This window comes from Lycium ferocissimum, chromosome 5 (assembly GCF_029784015.1).
Source record: "Lycium ferocissimum isolate CSIRO_LF1 chromosome 5, AGI_CSIRO_Lferr_CH_V1, whole genome shotgun sequence".
NCBI classification, from domain to species: domain Eukaryota; kingdom Viridiplantae; phylum Streptophyta; class Magnoliopsida; order Solanales; family Solanaceae; genus Lycium; species Lycium ferocissimum.
This window is the reverse complement of record NC_081346.1, coordinates 19,420,193-19,437,064: the sequence shown is the minus strand read 5'-3', so window position 1 is coordinate 19,437,064 and position 16,872 is coordinate 19,420,193. Positions and strand designations below refer to the sequence as shown.

Below are 16,872 nucleotides of genomic sequence, written 5' to 3'. Positions count from 1 at the left end.
CAGAAAACTTCGACCACATGAGATCGAAATTTTTTGATCGAAAAATACTATTTTTTTAGTAGTGAGCTATAAGACATAAATGTGTTTAAAAAATAGGAAAATTTACCTGCCATAGCTACCTCTAAGACTTATTTATGAATAATAACTACCTTATTTTTTATTTAATTTTCGTAGCTTTATTTTTTTTAAATTACATTTTATAACCTGGCCCAAAAACTTTTGAAATACATGTACCTCTCTATTCTCCCTCACTACACATTTAAGATTTATCATCTTCTTCAAACCCTAAAAAATTCTCTCTCCTCTCTCCCCTTCCCCTCACTGCCGCCTCTCTCCCTCCCTTTCTCTATCTCCAGCCTCTCTTCTCCTTCCCCTCACGTACCCCTCCCTTATTTCTCTATCTACACCACCCACGCCGTTGTCAACACCACCACCACCACGACCACCACGATTACTACCGTCTCCGTCTCTATCAGATAGTATATCAGATTTATACAACAAAATTGGTGAATCTTAGAAGTGTTTTAATTGTGGAAAAAGAGGAAGCAGTGGGTTTCGCTGGAGCCGCCACCACCACCATCACTATTACTACCATCTCCATCTCCAAACTCGGAAAAAACCTTGAGGTTCTAGCTCTTCAGATCTGAACTCCAAATGCTTCATGTATTAATGGTTTTTAGTGGTGGTTCGGTATTAATTTTGGAGTGGAGGAGGACAGTGGTGGACCTAATGCATTACTAAGGATTCTCACTGATTTTTTAGTTCTTGAATTGTTCTAGCACCCTTGCTGGTCCCGCCACCGGAGATAAACCACCCCAGCACGGTAATGAGTAAAAGCCCCTGCCACCACAAGTACATGAAATAGGTGGTGGCTGTGGCCAGCAATGTCAAACTTCCCGGGCATCCATCTTTCTGGAACTCTCATGGCATATACTAGTGCTCCAATGCCATAAAATATACCCATCAAAAGTTCATATCCAGTTGTGTGAAGCACCTCGGGTTGGTGCCAAAATAGAACCAGTTTGTGCAGAATAGGTACCGCACCTGACAATCCCATACCAAAGAATAGAGATGCTCGAATGGTTCGATATTCTGGGGTCTGGAACACAGGAAGGAGGGAACCCAATATTGTACCAATTCCCAGGAGGGTAATAAATCCCAGGTACAAATTCCAAAAGAAGGGGTAACACATGAAGGAATAATAGACAGGAGGGTAAAATGAAGTTGATATCAGGGCAGCGATACCAGCATAGTCCAGCCTCAGCATGAGGTATGATACACGTTCTGAATGGCAAGAAAGCAAATGACATGTGCTGCTTGCTAACAAGCAAAACATTGCCCCACCAAGGAAAGCATAGAACGGCCAGCGTGTTATTGGTCTCACCAGCAATGGTGCTATTATATTAGCCACATCTTCCTTTACACTCCGCTGCAAAAATCGAACAATAGTGAAATATCAGTATCAATTCCTGAAATTCAACTAATTCATCAAGTATATTTCAGTGTACTGTTTCAGTATATTTCGCTATATTTCAATGTATTTCTAATTTACGACACAGTTTCTGATATATTTCATTGTATTCCATTGTATATACGCATATTATAATTTTATATTTCTTAAACAATCAACCATATTTCATTGTATTCGAGTGTATATTTTTCTGTATTTGGAAGTATTTCTAAAAGTTTGGAATGGAGCAATTTGGAGAGAGAAACGTGGTTGTTACGGAACTTCAGCCGTTGCGTGATACATGATTGATTTAATTTGACTTACCATTTAAAATGAAAGAAGAGAATATGTTCCATAAATACAGCTTGTTTTTACTCTGCCAAATTTTGTATTTTCGTGTATTTCAAAAACACGAAATAAAATCGAATACAACAAAAACCAGCAAAAAACCTTTGAATGGAGTGATTTTAATAAAGAGACGTTAGCTATAATGGAACCTCATGAGGTTTGCATGAATCATGGAACCATTAATACAAATTACCATATAATTTGAAAAAGATTTTTATTGCCATAAATATAGCCTTTTTTTATTCAACAACCAAGCTGTATTTCACTGTATTTCGCTATATTTCACTGTATTTTAAAAACGCGATACAATCGACATACAGCCAAAAGTAAATTACGAATTGTAAATCTTCAACTTATAGCTATAGCTTGTTAGAAGCTGTTAAAAGGTAGTTATTTGTGTAAGTTTTCACTTTGGACGAGTTTAAGCGTTTATTTGGTCAGTCCGTAAGTTTATATGTCTATCTTACAAAACACGCCACGTTTAAAGGGCTATCTAGGTATAAGCCTTAAAATTCTAAGCTCTTAAAAGTGAGCTGTAACTCATAATAACCAATGGTGGAGCCACATATAGCCGAGGGTGTTCATCCGAACCCCCTCGGCGGAAAAAAATACTATTTTTACAAAGTTAAAATTATTTTTTTATGTATATATCGTAGATGTTGAACCCGCTTCTTCGTATGTTTACTTTTTTATATTTTGAATCCCCTCGGCGGAAATCCTGACTCCGCCACTAATAATAACCTTATTGTTTTTGGCACGGTGAAGTGTTGACTAATAATAGAATAAGTAAGTTCATTCCATTCTTTACGTTGTTATATCAAGTTTGAGCTGCAAATATAAATTTAGTAGTTCCTGTTAAAGTGCCTCAACTGTGATTGAATAAGAATGAGATGAGAAATAGTCTGCCTCATGAATTGTAATGAATGAGCTGATACATCCAAGAAAATGTGATCATTTAAGAGAATTTTAACTTTTTGAGAAGTATATTAATCAGTTGGTCAGCTAATCTCAGCTCCAAATTGCTTTATTTATCGAGCTAATTTCAAGATTGAAGGAGCTCGTAATATATAAGAAAAGCTCCCCTCAAAGCTATAAGAAAATGCGTGATCTTAGTTCCTGCAGCCCCATTGATATGCAAGTAGTAGTTTTTTTATTTTCATTTCTTAGGACACGGTTAGACCAAGTTTTAGGACTCTATGATCTAGTTATTCCTATTTTACAAATTCCGAATTTAGAAGCTAGAGAGAATGTACGTACGTCATTGATCAGCTGAATTTCGGTAAGCATAAAGAAATACAGTCATGTTACTCGTTGTCATCATCACTTTTGATTTATTTTATTTAGCAGAAATGTTAGGAGATGGTTCTTGAAGCCAAAATCCACAATTTCAAACAACACCCAATGAATAAATAAAATATTAAGCCCATATACATGGTCTATTCTTGTTTATTCTCTGCTTCATTCAATCATAAAATCATAGTGCGTTTCAAATGCTTTAGTGGGTATACAGAACTTTCGGCTGGATATACTCACACTAACACTAACATTATTCCCACTTGCTCCTCCCTCTGATAAATCTAATCATGTCCTGTTATAAATAAAGTCATCATTATATATAACTTGAACTTTCTATTGTAGAATCCTTGATGTTAAAAGTTACTCTTAAAACTTGTAGTTAGTGGAGCAGCATAGAATATATAGTAAAAAAAACATGAGAAGAAAATGCTGCCGTGCTGGCGAAACAGTGCAATGGCTGCCACTAAAACATTCTCTTGTTTGCTGTACTCCATGATACTAGTATAAAAATGCTCCAGTCTATTACTATATTAATACAACTCATATATAAAACTAAATTGCCTCCAAGTTCTTGATTGGTGCATTTCCTAATAGACTGATAGACTTGACCCTTTTTCTTTCACTCTAAAATTAATCGGATTCAAGTTCCAGACAGCAATGTCATCCTCTTTGATTGTATTTTTGATCCTATCTATGCTACTAAACACAGGTGCTAGTGTCAACTTCACTGATGTATTCCAGTCCAGTTGGGCAGCTGACCATATTGCTGTTGTAGGTGACCAAGTTAGTCTCAGCCTTGACAATACTTCTGGTAAGACTGCATTCATTCACTTAATATCTACTTCCTAGCATTTTATTATATTGTCTATTCAAGGCAATATGATTATATAACCATTTGATTATAATGTGTGTTCATATTCACAAAGGCTGCGGTTTTAAGTCGAAGATCAAATATTTGTTTGGGAAAGCTAGCGCGCAGATCAAACTAGTTGAGGGAGATTCAGCTGGAACAGTCATTGCCTTTTATGTACGTGATCAAACCAAATATTCACCATCATGACACATATATATTGTTTCTTCAAAATATAACTAACATTGATTGGAAATATGTGGCATCAGATGTCATCAGAAGGAGCTAATCACGACGAACTGGACTTTGAATTTCTTGGGAATGTTTCAGGAGAACCATACCTAGTACAAACAAATATTTACGTGAATGGTACGGGAGATCGAGAGCAGAGGCATAATCTTTGGTTCGATCCAACTACAGACTTCCACACTTACTCTTTCTTCTGGAATCATCATACTATCATGTAAGTAGTTATTACTAATTCAACCATCCCTAAATATGTTTGCACTTTTCATTAGATAATATATAGAGGGGTTACAACTCTATTAATGTTGTTTGTAGAGGTGCAACTGCTAGAGTTCATTATTTTAGAATTTTATACCGTCAGTATATATAAGTTAAATCTACTACTAACAATGAAGAAGTTTACCTGACACGCGACTTTTTGCAGCTTTTCAGTTGATGAGATTCCAATTAGAGTGTTTCAAAACAAGGAGAAAAAAGGCGTGCCATACCCGAAAAATCAAGGCATGGGAATCTATGGGTCGTTGTGGAATGCAGATGATTGGGCTACACAAGGTGGAAGAGTGAAGACAAACTGGAGCCACTCTCCATTTGTTACAGCATTTCGATCGTTCGAGATCGATGCTTGTGATTTGTCTGGAGAGGACATAGCTGCTGCAGGTGCAAAATGTGGTAAGTTGGCACAATTTTTGTGGGATAAGCCAGCCATGAAGGGGCTGGAAAAGAGCAAAAAGCGCCAATTTAAAATGGTACAATCAAAGTACTTGGTGTATGATTACTGTAAGGACACTGCAAGATTCACTCAAATGCCTAAAGAGTGCTTGCACTAGAGACACCAACCACTATTCTAGCAATGTCAATGTCTCAATTCGTTCCTGTCTCACGCAATTTAAGTTTTTGAAATTCATTTGGTCCAATTTGCTTGATCTTATTTTCTTTTTAGCTTGTTATGTGGTCTAACGATTCAGACAATTAGGTGGTCAAATAATCATGTTCAAAAGACAGTGTTTGAATCCAAGCCTAACCATTAATCTCCACTTGAATTTTTTCTTTTTTTCTTTTTAACAATTAACTTTGCAGAAAATCGATGCTAGCAAGCCAAATTAAAAGATTAATTTAGTTTGCCTTTCACAAAAAAAGTGCATAAGTTATATTCAAATGCGGGAATAAAATAATGACATATTACAACAACATATCCACTTTCTTTATGGAGGGTAGGATGTACAGATTGCATCTTACCTCTACCCTTACGTCGATGGACACTACTAAAAGAATATAGTTAGGATTGCAAGACAAATAAGACAGTAAAATATTAAGACACAAAATAAATAAAACAACAAAAATTAATGACAGATTATTTAGTGAAAATGCTTTTAGTGGTAGATGTTTGGTTCATTCAGCGATATATAAGATATAATACAAACATGTGTTTGGGTTTATACTAAATAAACTTTTGTTGTAATTTTAACCTTGGTTTTGTCAAAGGACTTTCTGGAAAGAGTTTTGGAAAAGAACATCTTTATCATTTTATTTATTATCCTAGAATTAGCAATTTAGAAATGTTATCCTACATTGAATGTATATAAAAATAAATAAAATTATCAGCTTATATTATAATAAAAAATTATACTGAAGATCCGAGATTATCATTCCTTATCATTTCAACCAAAGGAACCCTTTTACTACGTCATGTTGAGAAAAGGATAAAATTGGGCCTCTAACATTTGGACGACCCAAGCAGAATATACCATTATCCCATTTTTTTTGCGCGGATTGCCCTTCTTTTGGGGTGGTCTTTAAATTTTCGATCATATTTTGCCTTTTTAAATTACGCCTATATCATTTGATGCCTTTAATTTTTGCCCTTCGCATCGCAACTCGAGCGTTCACGCAAATCATGAGGCTTCAGTTCGAACCCCGCTCAAGCATAAATTAAAAAAAAAAATTGCAAGCGAGTTTGGGTGTTGATGCCATCCGATATACTTGTTAAGGAATTACCAAATTTATACCGAATCCGCATACCTGCGCTTATAAGGTATTCCCGACAGTATGTAAGGATCCGCATAACTTTAATTCCTTAACAAGTTTATGTCGGTGGGGGCATACTTTTAATGGGCAAACTTTTATGTCGGACCCAAAGATAAACTTGTGAAGGAATTACAAAGTTATCTTTACCCGCATACTTATGCCAAGTCCGCCCATAAGGCATAGTATGCCGGTCCCATAAGTTTAGTAATTCCTTATGATTTATCTTAAAGGAGGCATACTTTTAATGGGCAAACTTTTACGCGGACCAGTATAAACTTGAAGAAATTACCAAAGTTATCCTGATCAAGATACTTATCCAAGTCCGCCCATAAGCGTAAGTATGCGTTGATCCTTGATAACTTCGTAATTTCTGTCACAATAGGGGGCATGTGATAAATAAATTTAAACTCGTCTTGCGATTTTTTTAAAATTTTGAGTGTGGAGTTGAACCTAAATCCATAGAGTTACAAGAAAGAAAATTTAAAGATTTCAAATATGAGGGGTAAAATTTATGGAGCACCCAAAAGAAGGGCAACTCTGCGAATTGCCCCCATTATCCTACCCGCGCCTTAAATCGTTTTAGACTCTGCCATCTCTCCTCTTGACAAACATACAAATGAAGAGAGCAACAGAATACAAAAACCACAAGTAATTCTTAGTAAAACGATGAGTCCAATCCATCTAAGCAGCATTTCTCAGCAACCCTTTTCTCCATTCCTCCTTAATTTTCATTCCAACTCCAAACCCATTAACGATACAAGAATCAAAGCATCATCATCAGGAAAAGCCGAAAAGAAGATGGAAATACGAGTTTGCACAAACAGGACATGCAGAAAACAAGGTTCCTTAGACACCCTTCAAGTTTTATCTGGAATTTCCCCTCCCTTTGTAACCGTTAACTCATGTGGCTGTCTTAGCAATTGTGGTGCTGGACCAAACATCGTCGTTTTACCTGATGCTGTATTTGTCAAGCATTGTGGTACTCCAACTCGAGCTGCTGAGATTATGGCGTTTGTATGTCTTGGTAGGGATGACGTGGAAGGGGAAAGTAGGAAAAGCTTGGAAGCTTTAGCTTTGAGGAAAAGAGCTGAGGATGAAATGGGTAATGGTAATTTTTCTGAGGCACGTTGTTTACTTTCTCAGGTGTGTACTTTCTAGTACTAGTGGTTTCATATTGGGATTTTTTTTTTTCATTTTTGGCCCGTGGCCTGTGGGTCGAAAGTAATTACGGGCGCTAGCTAAAATATATAAAACCTATACACTGATTATGTATATTTGTGTATACGATATGTATATCGCATGTTTATTTTTACTTAATATACAAAACATGTACATTTGCTGGCTATTATTCTTTTGAGCGGTCCAAAAATGTAATTGTGCCTTTCGTATTTATACTGAATCAAGTTGTGAGATTGACCATTGAGATTTTTGGATGTCTTAACTGGATTGAGTGCGTTAGAATGAATATCAATGCATCACTTGTCACTGGTTAGTGTAATGAATTTCAGACCATCGAAGTATTTCATGATATAAATGGTGAAGTAACTAAAATAGAAAAAGAGAATTGTCATTGATTCACATAATCGACATACAGATGGCACGGTTTATCAGAAGCTTGAGGTGTAAATGTTCGAATCAACTTTCCCTTTCAAGGTCTTATACATTATAACATTTGAACTTTTCAAGGTAATTGAATCGAAGAATTTCTTACTATCAGAGAGATACTTATGACCAAGGCAGAAAGATTGCTATACTTTAGAACTCTAAAAGCCTAGATGAGACCTGTATTATGAGGGCATTTTCCCCCAAGGCCTAGGCTTTGCAGCCAATTCATTATCTAGTCTGACTCATGAAAGCTCTTTCTTTCAGATGTCAATCAATGGAATTTTACTTTTTAAAACATTTCCAATTTGCCTTGCGGAATTGAAGTACTGTATTTGCTATTGAGCGGGTGAGAATGAGAAAATTCTAAGCTGTAGATACCAGTTCATTCACGAGTGACAGACTTGTGTTTCATGAGAACCAGAAAGAAACTGTAAATCTCTTAATACATTTCTTTTTCTTCGTGAGAGCCAGAAAGAAATTGTATATCTCTTAATACATATCTTTTTCGCTAGTGCACTAGGATTTCTGCTAGAGGATAAGTAATCTGTAGCTTTCTACACCCAATGGTGTACCTAAGGGTCAATGAAGTTAAAATGGATCACGAGATCATTGTTTCAGTTCCAGCAGAGGCAACAAAAGTTTTGTGATCTCTTCCCATCATTCTAAGTATTGGTAGGTATAGTTGCCCGGTACTTGTGCCGGTTAGCTGTAATACATACCAATCGAAGTGCATGCAAGCTGATCCGGGCACCATCGTTAATCAAAAAAGAAAAAATCTCCAGCTTTCTGACAACACTAAGTAGTTTGGCTGGATTAATTTGAACCTCATTGTCCCTCGTGTAGTGCATCAGAATACAAAACAGTTCCTATTGAGGCATTCACTATCCTTTCGCTATAAGTTAGTTAAAGTGTTAACAAATGAAGCTAAATACTTTCACTATTTCTATGTTGCCATCATTACTCATATTTTAGCTTTACAAGTCTCATTTAGATACGTCCTGTTCTTTGTATCTAATACAAGATTGGTGCCTAAGGGCACTGATGTTGCCATTTTCTTGTGCAGGCTATTGATCTAAAACCGTTTGGAGGTGTTCATATTATGCTCAAAGACAGGTTTGTTATGTTTAAAATCTCTTCCATGGGAAGCTGGGACTTTCTTTAATCAAATAAATCAGAAGGATACACTAAATCTCTTCGTTATTCGCATGATTGTCTTGCAATTTTTTACGAAAGCAACCATCATCATTCGGTCTCTTATTTTGGCTTTCGGCTTCCTTTCTGATTAATTTACTGAGTTTATCTTAAAGTCATTTGAAAAATTCTTGGATCACTATATTTTGTTCCAGCATCCAAATTTATGTTTAATAATTTGTCACTAATGCCTTGTTGTCTAGATGGTCAGAATGCATGTGAACAAGAAGATGCTGAAATAAGTGTCTTTATCCAGGTCTGCTGCGGAGTTGGCAATGGGAAATTTGGCTGAGGCACTTGAAGATGCTAAGGAAGCGTTAACTATTGCTTCCAACTATCCTGAAGTAATTTGATTATTTGTTTACTTCTGCTACACTATGCATGAAAAGCCTTTTTTGCACCTAAACTTGAAATTTTTTTGTGCTTAAACTTGACGAACTCACATTAGCTTTTTTTAACCATGAGGTCACAATCCCCTTCATTTCCACTTCACAATACAGCAGATAGAACATATGATTGCATAAAATGCATAAATATTAATCATAATATCTGTACTCTCTTTCTGCAATTAGTTATTAGTTTGCGAACTAGGAAGAGAACCTGTGGCGGGAAATATTAAGGGGGTTAAAAAATACGAAGAAGTAATACACGAAGAAGTCAAGGGGATTCAACATCTACTATATATACATAAAAAATAATTGTAATCTTGTATATACAGTGTAATTTTCCGCCGAAGGAGGTTCAGATGAACCCCTCAACCCTACCCTAGCTCCGCCCCTCAAGAAAACATTAAATTACTATATCTACTTCTAACCCCTACTTGCAAATACTTATTAGATCTGATTTTTACAGGGTTATATCTGCCAAGGTGATGCTTTGATGGCTTTGGATCAAATTGATGCAGCCGAGAGGTCATACTCCATGGCTTTAGAGTTAGATCCATCCATCCGTCGTTCAAAATCTTTCAAGGTGCAATACATGTTTGTTGTGGTTCTACAGTAGAATTATTAACTTTTTGCTTCTGCATTGCAAATCATATGACTTAATCTTATTTTGAAGGTCAACTTCCTTGCATTAACTTTTGGCAACACCAAACAATAATACAGAATTTCTTAAGCCAATGAAGGTGCTATTTGAGAAGTAATAGAAATCTGATATAGTTCATCTGGTTGTAGTTCAAATCCGGTTATAACATGGTAGAAGTCTTTAGTCTAGCCAGTTGTGTCAATAACTAAAGAGCTTGTTTGGATGGGCTTAAAAAAAGCAGCTTATAAGCTACCCCAACTTATTTTTTTCCGGCTTATAAGCTGCTTTTTTTAAGCTAAGCCAAACGGGCACAATTATTTTTTTGGGCTTATTTTAAGCACAAAATGGCTTATAAGCTGGCCAGCCAAACACTCACAAAAGCTGAAAACGTTGTTTTCAGCAACTTATAAGCTAAGCCAAACGGGCTCTAAATAAACTTCTCCTTCAATAGGTAATATCTTTGTAACTGATAGTCTGGTTCCAATAAGATAAGGCTGGAAAAGCACAAATTGGCAGATCGGTAAATTGCCGCCAATGTTGAGGAACAAAACAATTTTAAGCTTTATATTCCCTGGTAAAACTGAAATGATTTACCAAGTTATGAATTTGCTTCAAGGTGCTGGGAAAAAAAATCTAAAGATTTATATTTTACACAGAATAAAATTGTGGCATGCCCATGAAAGGGTCTCGCAGTTTTTTGTGATTATGGTAGTACACTTCATGTTTTTCTGTATACAGAGAGATCTGCTCAGGCACACCACAAAGCTAATCCATGTGGAGGGCGGTATTTGTTAGTAAAATACTTTATAAGTCATCAAAATCCAACCTGAATACTGTACTATATTACAAGAAAGAATTAGCCTGAAGTAAATCTGTCAGCTGAGACCACATGCATGCACACAGGTGACATGCTGTGAAGCTATTGTAGTGAACTAGTTGGTCCTCGCAAGATCTACTTTTTCACAACTGATGTATCGTCCTTAATATTTCAGGCTCGGATTGCAAAGCTTAAGGAGAAACTTGTTGCAAATTCAGCATGAGGAACCTGCTTGTATGTTTTACTAATTAGGATCTCTGTCAACATAATTTGCCTATCGTATGTAGGTATTGCTGATGTAGAATACGTTCAAGTATGCCAAGTCTATAGATGTGAACCACCACTGATATAAATGATTCCTTGTGTTGTAGTGCATTGTCTTAGTTTGACATTGTATACAGAATAAATTGTAAAGAGAAGATTGTTTTGTTCATTGCCTAGATTGTTTTGTTTATTGACTACTGGCTGGTCTGTTAAATATATACATCAATAAAGTCAATTTTCACTTACACACTATCGGAGTAGCTTACCGTCCCTGTAGAAATTATCAATATGTGATTAGGGCAGAAATTGAAGTTTTTTTCATATGTCATTCATATCCTGCTAAAAGGTTGGGGTAGAACATACAAAATACAAGAGTTCAAGTCTCTCTCTACTCAACTTACCGGTATACTAGTAAAGTAATAATTTCAATATAGTAAACATTTTGATTGCCTGTCATCAGCAATAAGCTGTGTTGAAATTAGGTCCACAAAAGAAGATATCAAACTTCTTGACCCTATCCCACAACTTAGGAACCTTCTTTCTAACTTCAACATTAGCATTAACCTGCTGGTCACCGCCCTTTTTCAGAGTTCCAAAACTAAAGCTCCTAGTAATCCCAGCAACAACATCTTCAGGAACTTTAAAGCAATATTTCAGGCTAACTTCTCTTTTAACCTTCATTGATTTGGACCTACGCATCTTCTCTTCTTCATGCTTCACAAGCTGATCATAATACTCCTTGTTCCTCTTCTCTAACCCGTATATTTGCCCTTGAAGATCCTCAATCTTTCGACTTAGCATGCAAACCCTATGATCCTCCCTCATCTTTAATATGCACCTCGCAAGCTCAGCAGCCTTCCTCTTCATGAACAAAGATTCTGAAGACACCGCTTTGTTTTCCTCCATCAACGTAGCCACCTTGTATCCCAATCTAGCATTCTCATTTAACAGAATTAACCTCTCTGATTCCATCACATCCAGTAAGCTTTTCTGCAACTCTATCTTCCTTGATGACTCATTGTCTTGCCTTTCCACTTGGTTAAGCTCGTCTAAGACGAAATCATAGTCCACATTTCTGATAACCAAGTCAGCAACAATCATTTCAACATCAAATTTGTCCTGTTTTGAAGGTGGGAAGGAAGGCTGATATGATAATGAACTCTCAGCATCAGAATCAATCATCTCTCCACCATTGTCTTCCTCGTCATAGGTACCATTTTCGCTGAAAGTTAATGATGGAATTGGAGAAGAATAGCGACGATGATTATGGTTCTTGGCAAGTGCTTGGCAGTAGCGATCTGCTAAAGAGACATAGCTGTTGTAGAGTTCTTGAAGTAAGGCCAAGAGTTGTGGCCGTTTCTGGTAATAGGCGTCTGCGCGTTCTGCAAAACTGTCAGGGCTGTCTTTTTCTGGAATTTTAAGAGCCACCTTCTTCATCTTCTCATCCAAATCTAATGAGAAAAAGAACACCCAAATTCAATAGACATAAATATATTTTAATGATCTGATTTTATTTGACAGTTGAAGAATTTGAAATTTGAACTGCATAGCACATTGTTTTCATCTTTAGCCCATGTCTTGGCCATGTGTAGATAGTGACAAATTTGGACGTACATGAAAATGAAATCACTATTTGAATATTGTCATCAGTAGTTTGAATTCGAAAAATCCCACTGCTCCATGTTTCATTAATTCAACCCATTGTGACTTCTGGATCACTATGATATGCAGCAAAAAATAAGTTCACCTCAATTGCAAGCAAACGATAAAGATAGTGTTCATGAAACCACAATTCCGAGTCCACGAGGTCCAGAACAAGAATTTTCATAATTAAAAGATGTTTTTTTTTGTCGTTGCACACGAAATTACTAATTAAAAACAGTAAAGTAATGAACTTTAGGCACAATGTTACATTTGGCTGATCCATATGAACAGTATATATTACTCAACAATCTCAAACATAAACCTTAGACTCAAATTCTTGTCTAACAAATTCTGTCTAGTTGAATAGTTTCTTTTCTAACACTACTTTTCTCATATTTCTATGGAGAAATTCATTTGAGCAAAACAAAAATAAACAATAAACAATAAATTAGTGATTTTGTGTTCAAAGAAAACATAAATGGAGTTGTTAAAAAAGAATTAGTAAAAGATTACTTCAAATTCACTCCACAAATTTTATGAGACCCTGTTAACCCATTTATTCTTTTAAAAAGATAATAATGAACAAATATTTATTTTAAGCCAAAGATAAAAGGTAAAAAGACCTCTTTTTGGTTTTTGTAGCTTGAATTGTTAGAACGTTCCATCAACAAAAAATGTCTAGTCTTTTTAAGTGTACAACATCCCACTAGCATCCATACCCTAATTTCAACACTTTCCTTAAAGAGGTAGTCATTACAAGTCAAAATAAAACCTTATATGATCTTGTGAACCAAGCACATGATTTCGTACTTAGAATTACAAACAACATTTTAAACAGCATTGGATTCTAGTACCCAAAAGAAAAATGGTTGTTCTGATCCAGCAAAAGGATAAAAGCTACTACTACTCTTCTAAGGTACAGATAAGATTCAGATTAAAGCAGAAAAGATTCTGTAAAGAAAACAAAAAATCGTTTTCATTCTGCAACACGGCATCGACCAAAAGTAAATAAAATCAGTCCCCTATTTCTCCCTCCATTTGAAAACGATTTTTAGTATTCAAATTTTAAAAACTTAAATAAAAGTTATGCAATATTCTCAAGCCGGTAGAACAAATGCAAGAGACATAAATAACAAAGGACACAGCTTTTTTGAAACTTTCTGGCTCTACTATTATTCATAACTGAGAAAGAAAGTGACATTTCATATCAGTATGATACCCTATTTCCATAACCTTCCAAAAGAAAGGTAAACACTTACTCATTTTTTCTAGGGAAAGAAATGTTCAAATCATAATGGACCCCATCCCCCTACAATCAATGCCTCTCTGTCCAATCTTTCGAACATAAAAGTCTTGAATTTTCAACTTATGTTCTTTACTACCACAACAACAATTAAACAGACTAGGGTACAATTTTAATTTACTTAAATTTTGAACATAAAATATTGGAAAACTCATTTCTCTTGTGGGTCTAAAGAGAAATAATTATTTTCACATCACAAATTGTAATCTTGCCACGACAAAAATATGGTCTTTTTAAGTGAAGGAGACCTATTATACAGTTCTAAAGCTATGTGTCAGGTGGCCCTTTGGATTTTTTTGGTTATACAAAACTAAGCCCCCCTTTGATCATAATTTTTTTTCATTTTTTCAACATTTTTTAAAAACTATTATTTGTATATACATTGGACCGACATTTGAAAGAAGAAAAAAAAAAGACGAGTTTTTCAAATGAAAAATCATTTAAAATTACAACAATTCAAATTAAATACATGTCTCAACACAATTTCAATTTCCAACTTAACTTCAAATACTACATTTTCTATGTCCAAATGCCTACTAATAAACCTCAAATAATTTTTAGACACAACTAATATAAGAGGTTAAAAAGATCATAAATATATGAATGATTTACCAGCAACAGTGCAAAGAAGCCAAGAGGGTCTACTGAAGCTTCTCCTTTTTGTATGATATGAAGAACCCATTGAAGAAGTTGGATTTAACTCCTTTTTCTCTACCTTCTGTTTTGCTTTCATTTCAACAGGTAAAATAGTACCCTACACTATTTAAAAAGGCCTTCACATTAGAAATAATGTTTCCACTTTCAACTCTTTCATCAAGTAATGATAAGCAAATTTTACATGGAGAAATTAGGCCCTGTTGCAGTTTCCATGAAGACATGGAAATAGAAATGCACAGTACACTTTATGATCAAATTAAGGTATCCTATGCAAAAAGAATAGAACAGAACAAAACAGAATAGAAGCAACATAATAGCAGTACAGAAGCACAAGAATATTTATACATATAAATGCAGATAACAAAGTTAAAAGATCATTTAAGCAACTTAGAATGTAGATACTAAATATTATTAAATGCCACTATGTTTCACACAATTTTCCTTAATGTAGCTTTAAACAGCTTACCACTGAACATTCCTAGAAGGTATTATCTGAGTTTGAGAACAATGATAAAGTTGAAACCATGAAGAAAACACAAAAGTGAAAAAGAAAAAAAAAAATTGCTTCACGAACAACGTTTATTCAAAGGATTCTGAAAACTGTAGAACCAGTTTTAAGCATGGATTAACAGATAACAGAGAAACAGAGAGAAAAAAAAATTACCTTTGAGTGATGGAAACAGAGAAAGCTTACTTAACTTGATATCATTGATCACTAAAAAAAATATTAATAACAGATTAAGAGATATACTTACCTCAAAGACACAAACAAGTTGATGCTACTAAATAACTTGGGGATCCAAATGCATGTTTAGGGGGAGTTGCAAATCCAAATGTTTATAGGAGAATAAAAGGTTATTCTTTTTAAAAGTGATTGTGGTCTTTTGGGCTTTTTTCTGTTTTCTTGGGTTTTGTGGGACAATTTATTGGGTTAGGGAAGAGAAGTCAAATAAGTAGTTTCTTGCTGATAAAGCCCGCACACGACGATTTGATTTTTGGCCAATCAGTAGCTGCCACGTTTAAGTCCGTATTTTGCATTTAATGTAAGCTGCTGGGAACAGAGTTGATGGACAGGTCAATTGGTCAAGGAGGTGTTTCTCAGTTCTACAGGCCACAGCTACTAGCTACAGTCCTATGTTTAAAAAAAAAAAAAAAATGACTCTCATATAGTTCCGTACTTGTATTCGAGTGGTCAATCAAGATTTGCATTGCGTAAGATAGAGCCCTTTTGTATTGGCTTATAAGTTGCTGATTTCAGCTTTTTTGAGTGTTTGGCTGGCCAGCTTATAAGTTATTTTGTACTTAAAATAAGCTTAAAAAAATAATTAAGTCCGTTTAACTTAGCTTATCTAAAGCTGTTTTCAGCTTATAAATTACTTTTTTTAAGTCCATTCAAACAGGCTCATAAGAGTTTTACTAATTAAAGAAGGAATAGTTCTCTATTATGTACTCCTTCCGGTTCGAAAAGAATGTCCACTTAGCCATTTTCATACACCTTAAGAAAATACTAATTGCTAGACAAAAATATATAATTTAACTAACCTACTCCTAATTAAATAGATATTGAATTTGATCACTTCATACTTAATAAAGACAAATCTAAGATAATAAAGTTAATTCTAACCGTTATATTTGAGGGTAGCAAAATTAGCCTATATAATCATGACCTGCCCGGCAAACCCATTTGACCTCCCTAGTTATGTTCTAACCGGACAAAAGAGAAAATCATTACCCGCAAAAGTGTCTACAGTAACATCCTATATGCGTGTCATTATTTTCAACCTTGAGATTACATAGTATATACTATGGTAAGATTTTATATAGAGCTTTTCTTCGTAAAATTAACTCTTATTGTAAAGATCATTTTTACAATAATAATTATCGTGAGAATGAAAAAAAATTTATCTCTTAGCAATGCAGTCCTAGTCCTACTATTACGTGTCTATTGCTCGAATACTGGGGCAGGTGAAAGTCATCAGATTAATGTTGTGTAAAGGACTTATAAGAGATCGATCGAATCCGTGATTTGTTGTCAAAAAGGAGTCTACGTGTCTCTCGCGTCGCACGTTTCCTTCAACCTAAGACGGAGCTCTAAAACAAGTTAATGTCTATCTCTCTACTGCCTTTGACTTTGGGGCATTTGCACAAAA

At 35.2% G+C, this 16,872-nt stretch overlaps 4 protein-coding genes across 6 annotated transcripts; 2 read left to right on the top strand and 2 right to left on the bottom strand.

The window, feature by feature from the left end:
• Nucleotides 1-584: 584 nt before the first annotated feature.
• On the bottom strand, nucleotides 585-1,266 carry LOC132056380 (heptahelical transmembrane protein 4). Its single transcript, XM_059448540.1, has one exon. The coding sequence runs from the start codon at nucleotides 1,190-1,192 to the stop codon at nucleotides 776-778; it is 417 nt and encodes a 138-aa protein (XP_059304523.1). The 5' UTR covers nucleotides 1,193-1,266; the 3' UTR covers nucleotides 585-775.
• A 2,285-nt stretch (nucleotides 1,267-3,551) lies between these two features.
• On the top strand, nucleotides 3,552-5,203 carry LOC132058279 (xyloglucan endotransglucosylase protein 6-like). Its single transcript, XM_059450829.1, has 4 exons — nucleotides 3,552-3,905; nucleotides 4,021-4,121; nucleotides 4,214-4,407; nucleotides 4,615-5,203. The coding sequence occupies exons 1-4, from the start codon at nucleotides 3,752-3,754 to the stop codon at nucleotides 5,015-5,017; spliced, it is 852 nt and encodes a 283-aa protein (XP_059306812.1). The 5' UTR covers nucleotides 3,552-3,751; the 3' UTR covers nucleotides 5,018-5,203.
• A 1,568-nt stretch (nucleotides 5,204-6,771) lies between these two features.
• Nucleotides 6,772-11,315, top strand: LOC132056378 (uncharacterized). 2 transcript variants are annotated; one of them, XR_009414759.1, is made up of 6 exons: nucleotides 6,772-7,358; nucleotides 8,884-8,933; nucleotides 9,268-9,355; nucleotides 9,864-9,980; nucleotides 10,776-10,940; nucleotides 11,030-11,315. XR_009414759.1 is itself a non-coding variant. In XM_059448539.1 (5 exons), exons 1-5 carry the CDS (start codon nucleotides 6,882-6,884, stop codon nucleotides 11,075-11,077), a joined length of 780 nt encoding a protein of 259 aa, XP_059304522.1. In that variant the 5' UTR covers nucleotides 6,772-6,881; the 3' UTR covers nucleotides 11,078-11,315. The 2 variants fall into 2 exon arrangements, 1 of the variants encoding a protein (XP_059304522.1); XM_059448539.1 differs by lacking the exon at nucleotides 10,776-10,940.
• Nucleotides 11,316-11,412: 97 nt separating this feature from the next.
• Nucleotides 11,413-15,657, bottom strand: LOC132056377 (kinase-interacting family protein-like). Of its 2 annotated transcripts, none has more exons than XM_059448538.1 (3): nucleotides 15,478-15,657; nucleotides 14,678-14,824; nucleotides 11,413-12,569 (listed from the first exon to the last, which is right to left on the bottom strand). In XM_059448538.1, exons 2-3 carry the CDS (start codon nucleotides 14,796-14,798, stop codon nucleotides 11,575-11,577), a joined length of 1,116 nt encoding a protein of 371 aa, XP_059304521.1. In that variant the 5' UTR covers nucleotides 14,799-14,824; nucleotides 15,478-15,657; the 3' UTR covers nucleotides 11,413-11,574. The 2 variants fall into 2 exon arrangements, with proteins under 2 accessions (XP_059304521.1, XP_059304520.1); XM_059448537.1 differs by having other exon boundaries at nucleotides 14,678-14,819; nucleotides 15,478-15,656.
• Between the last annotated feature and the right edge of the window lie 1,215 nt (nucleotides 15,658-16,872).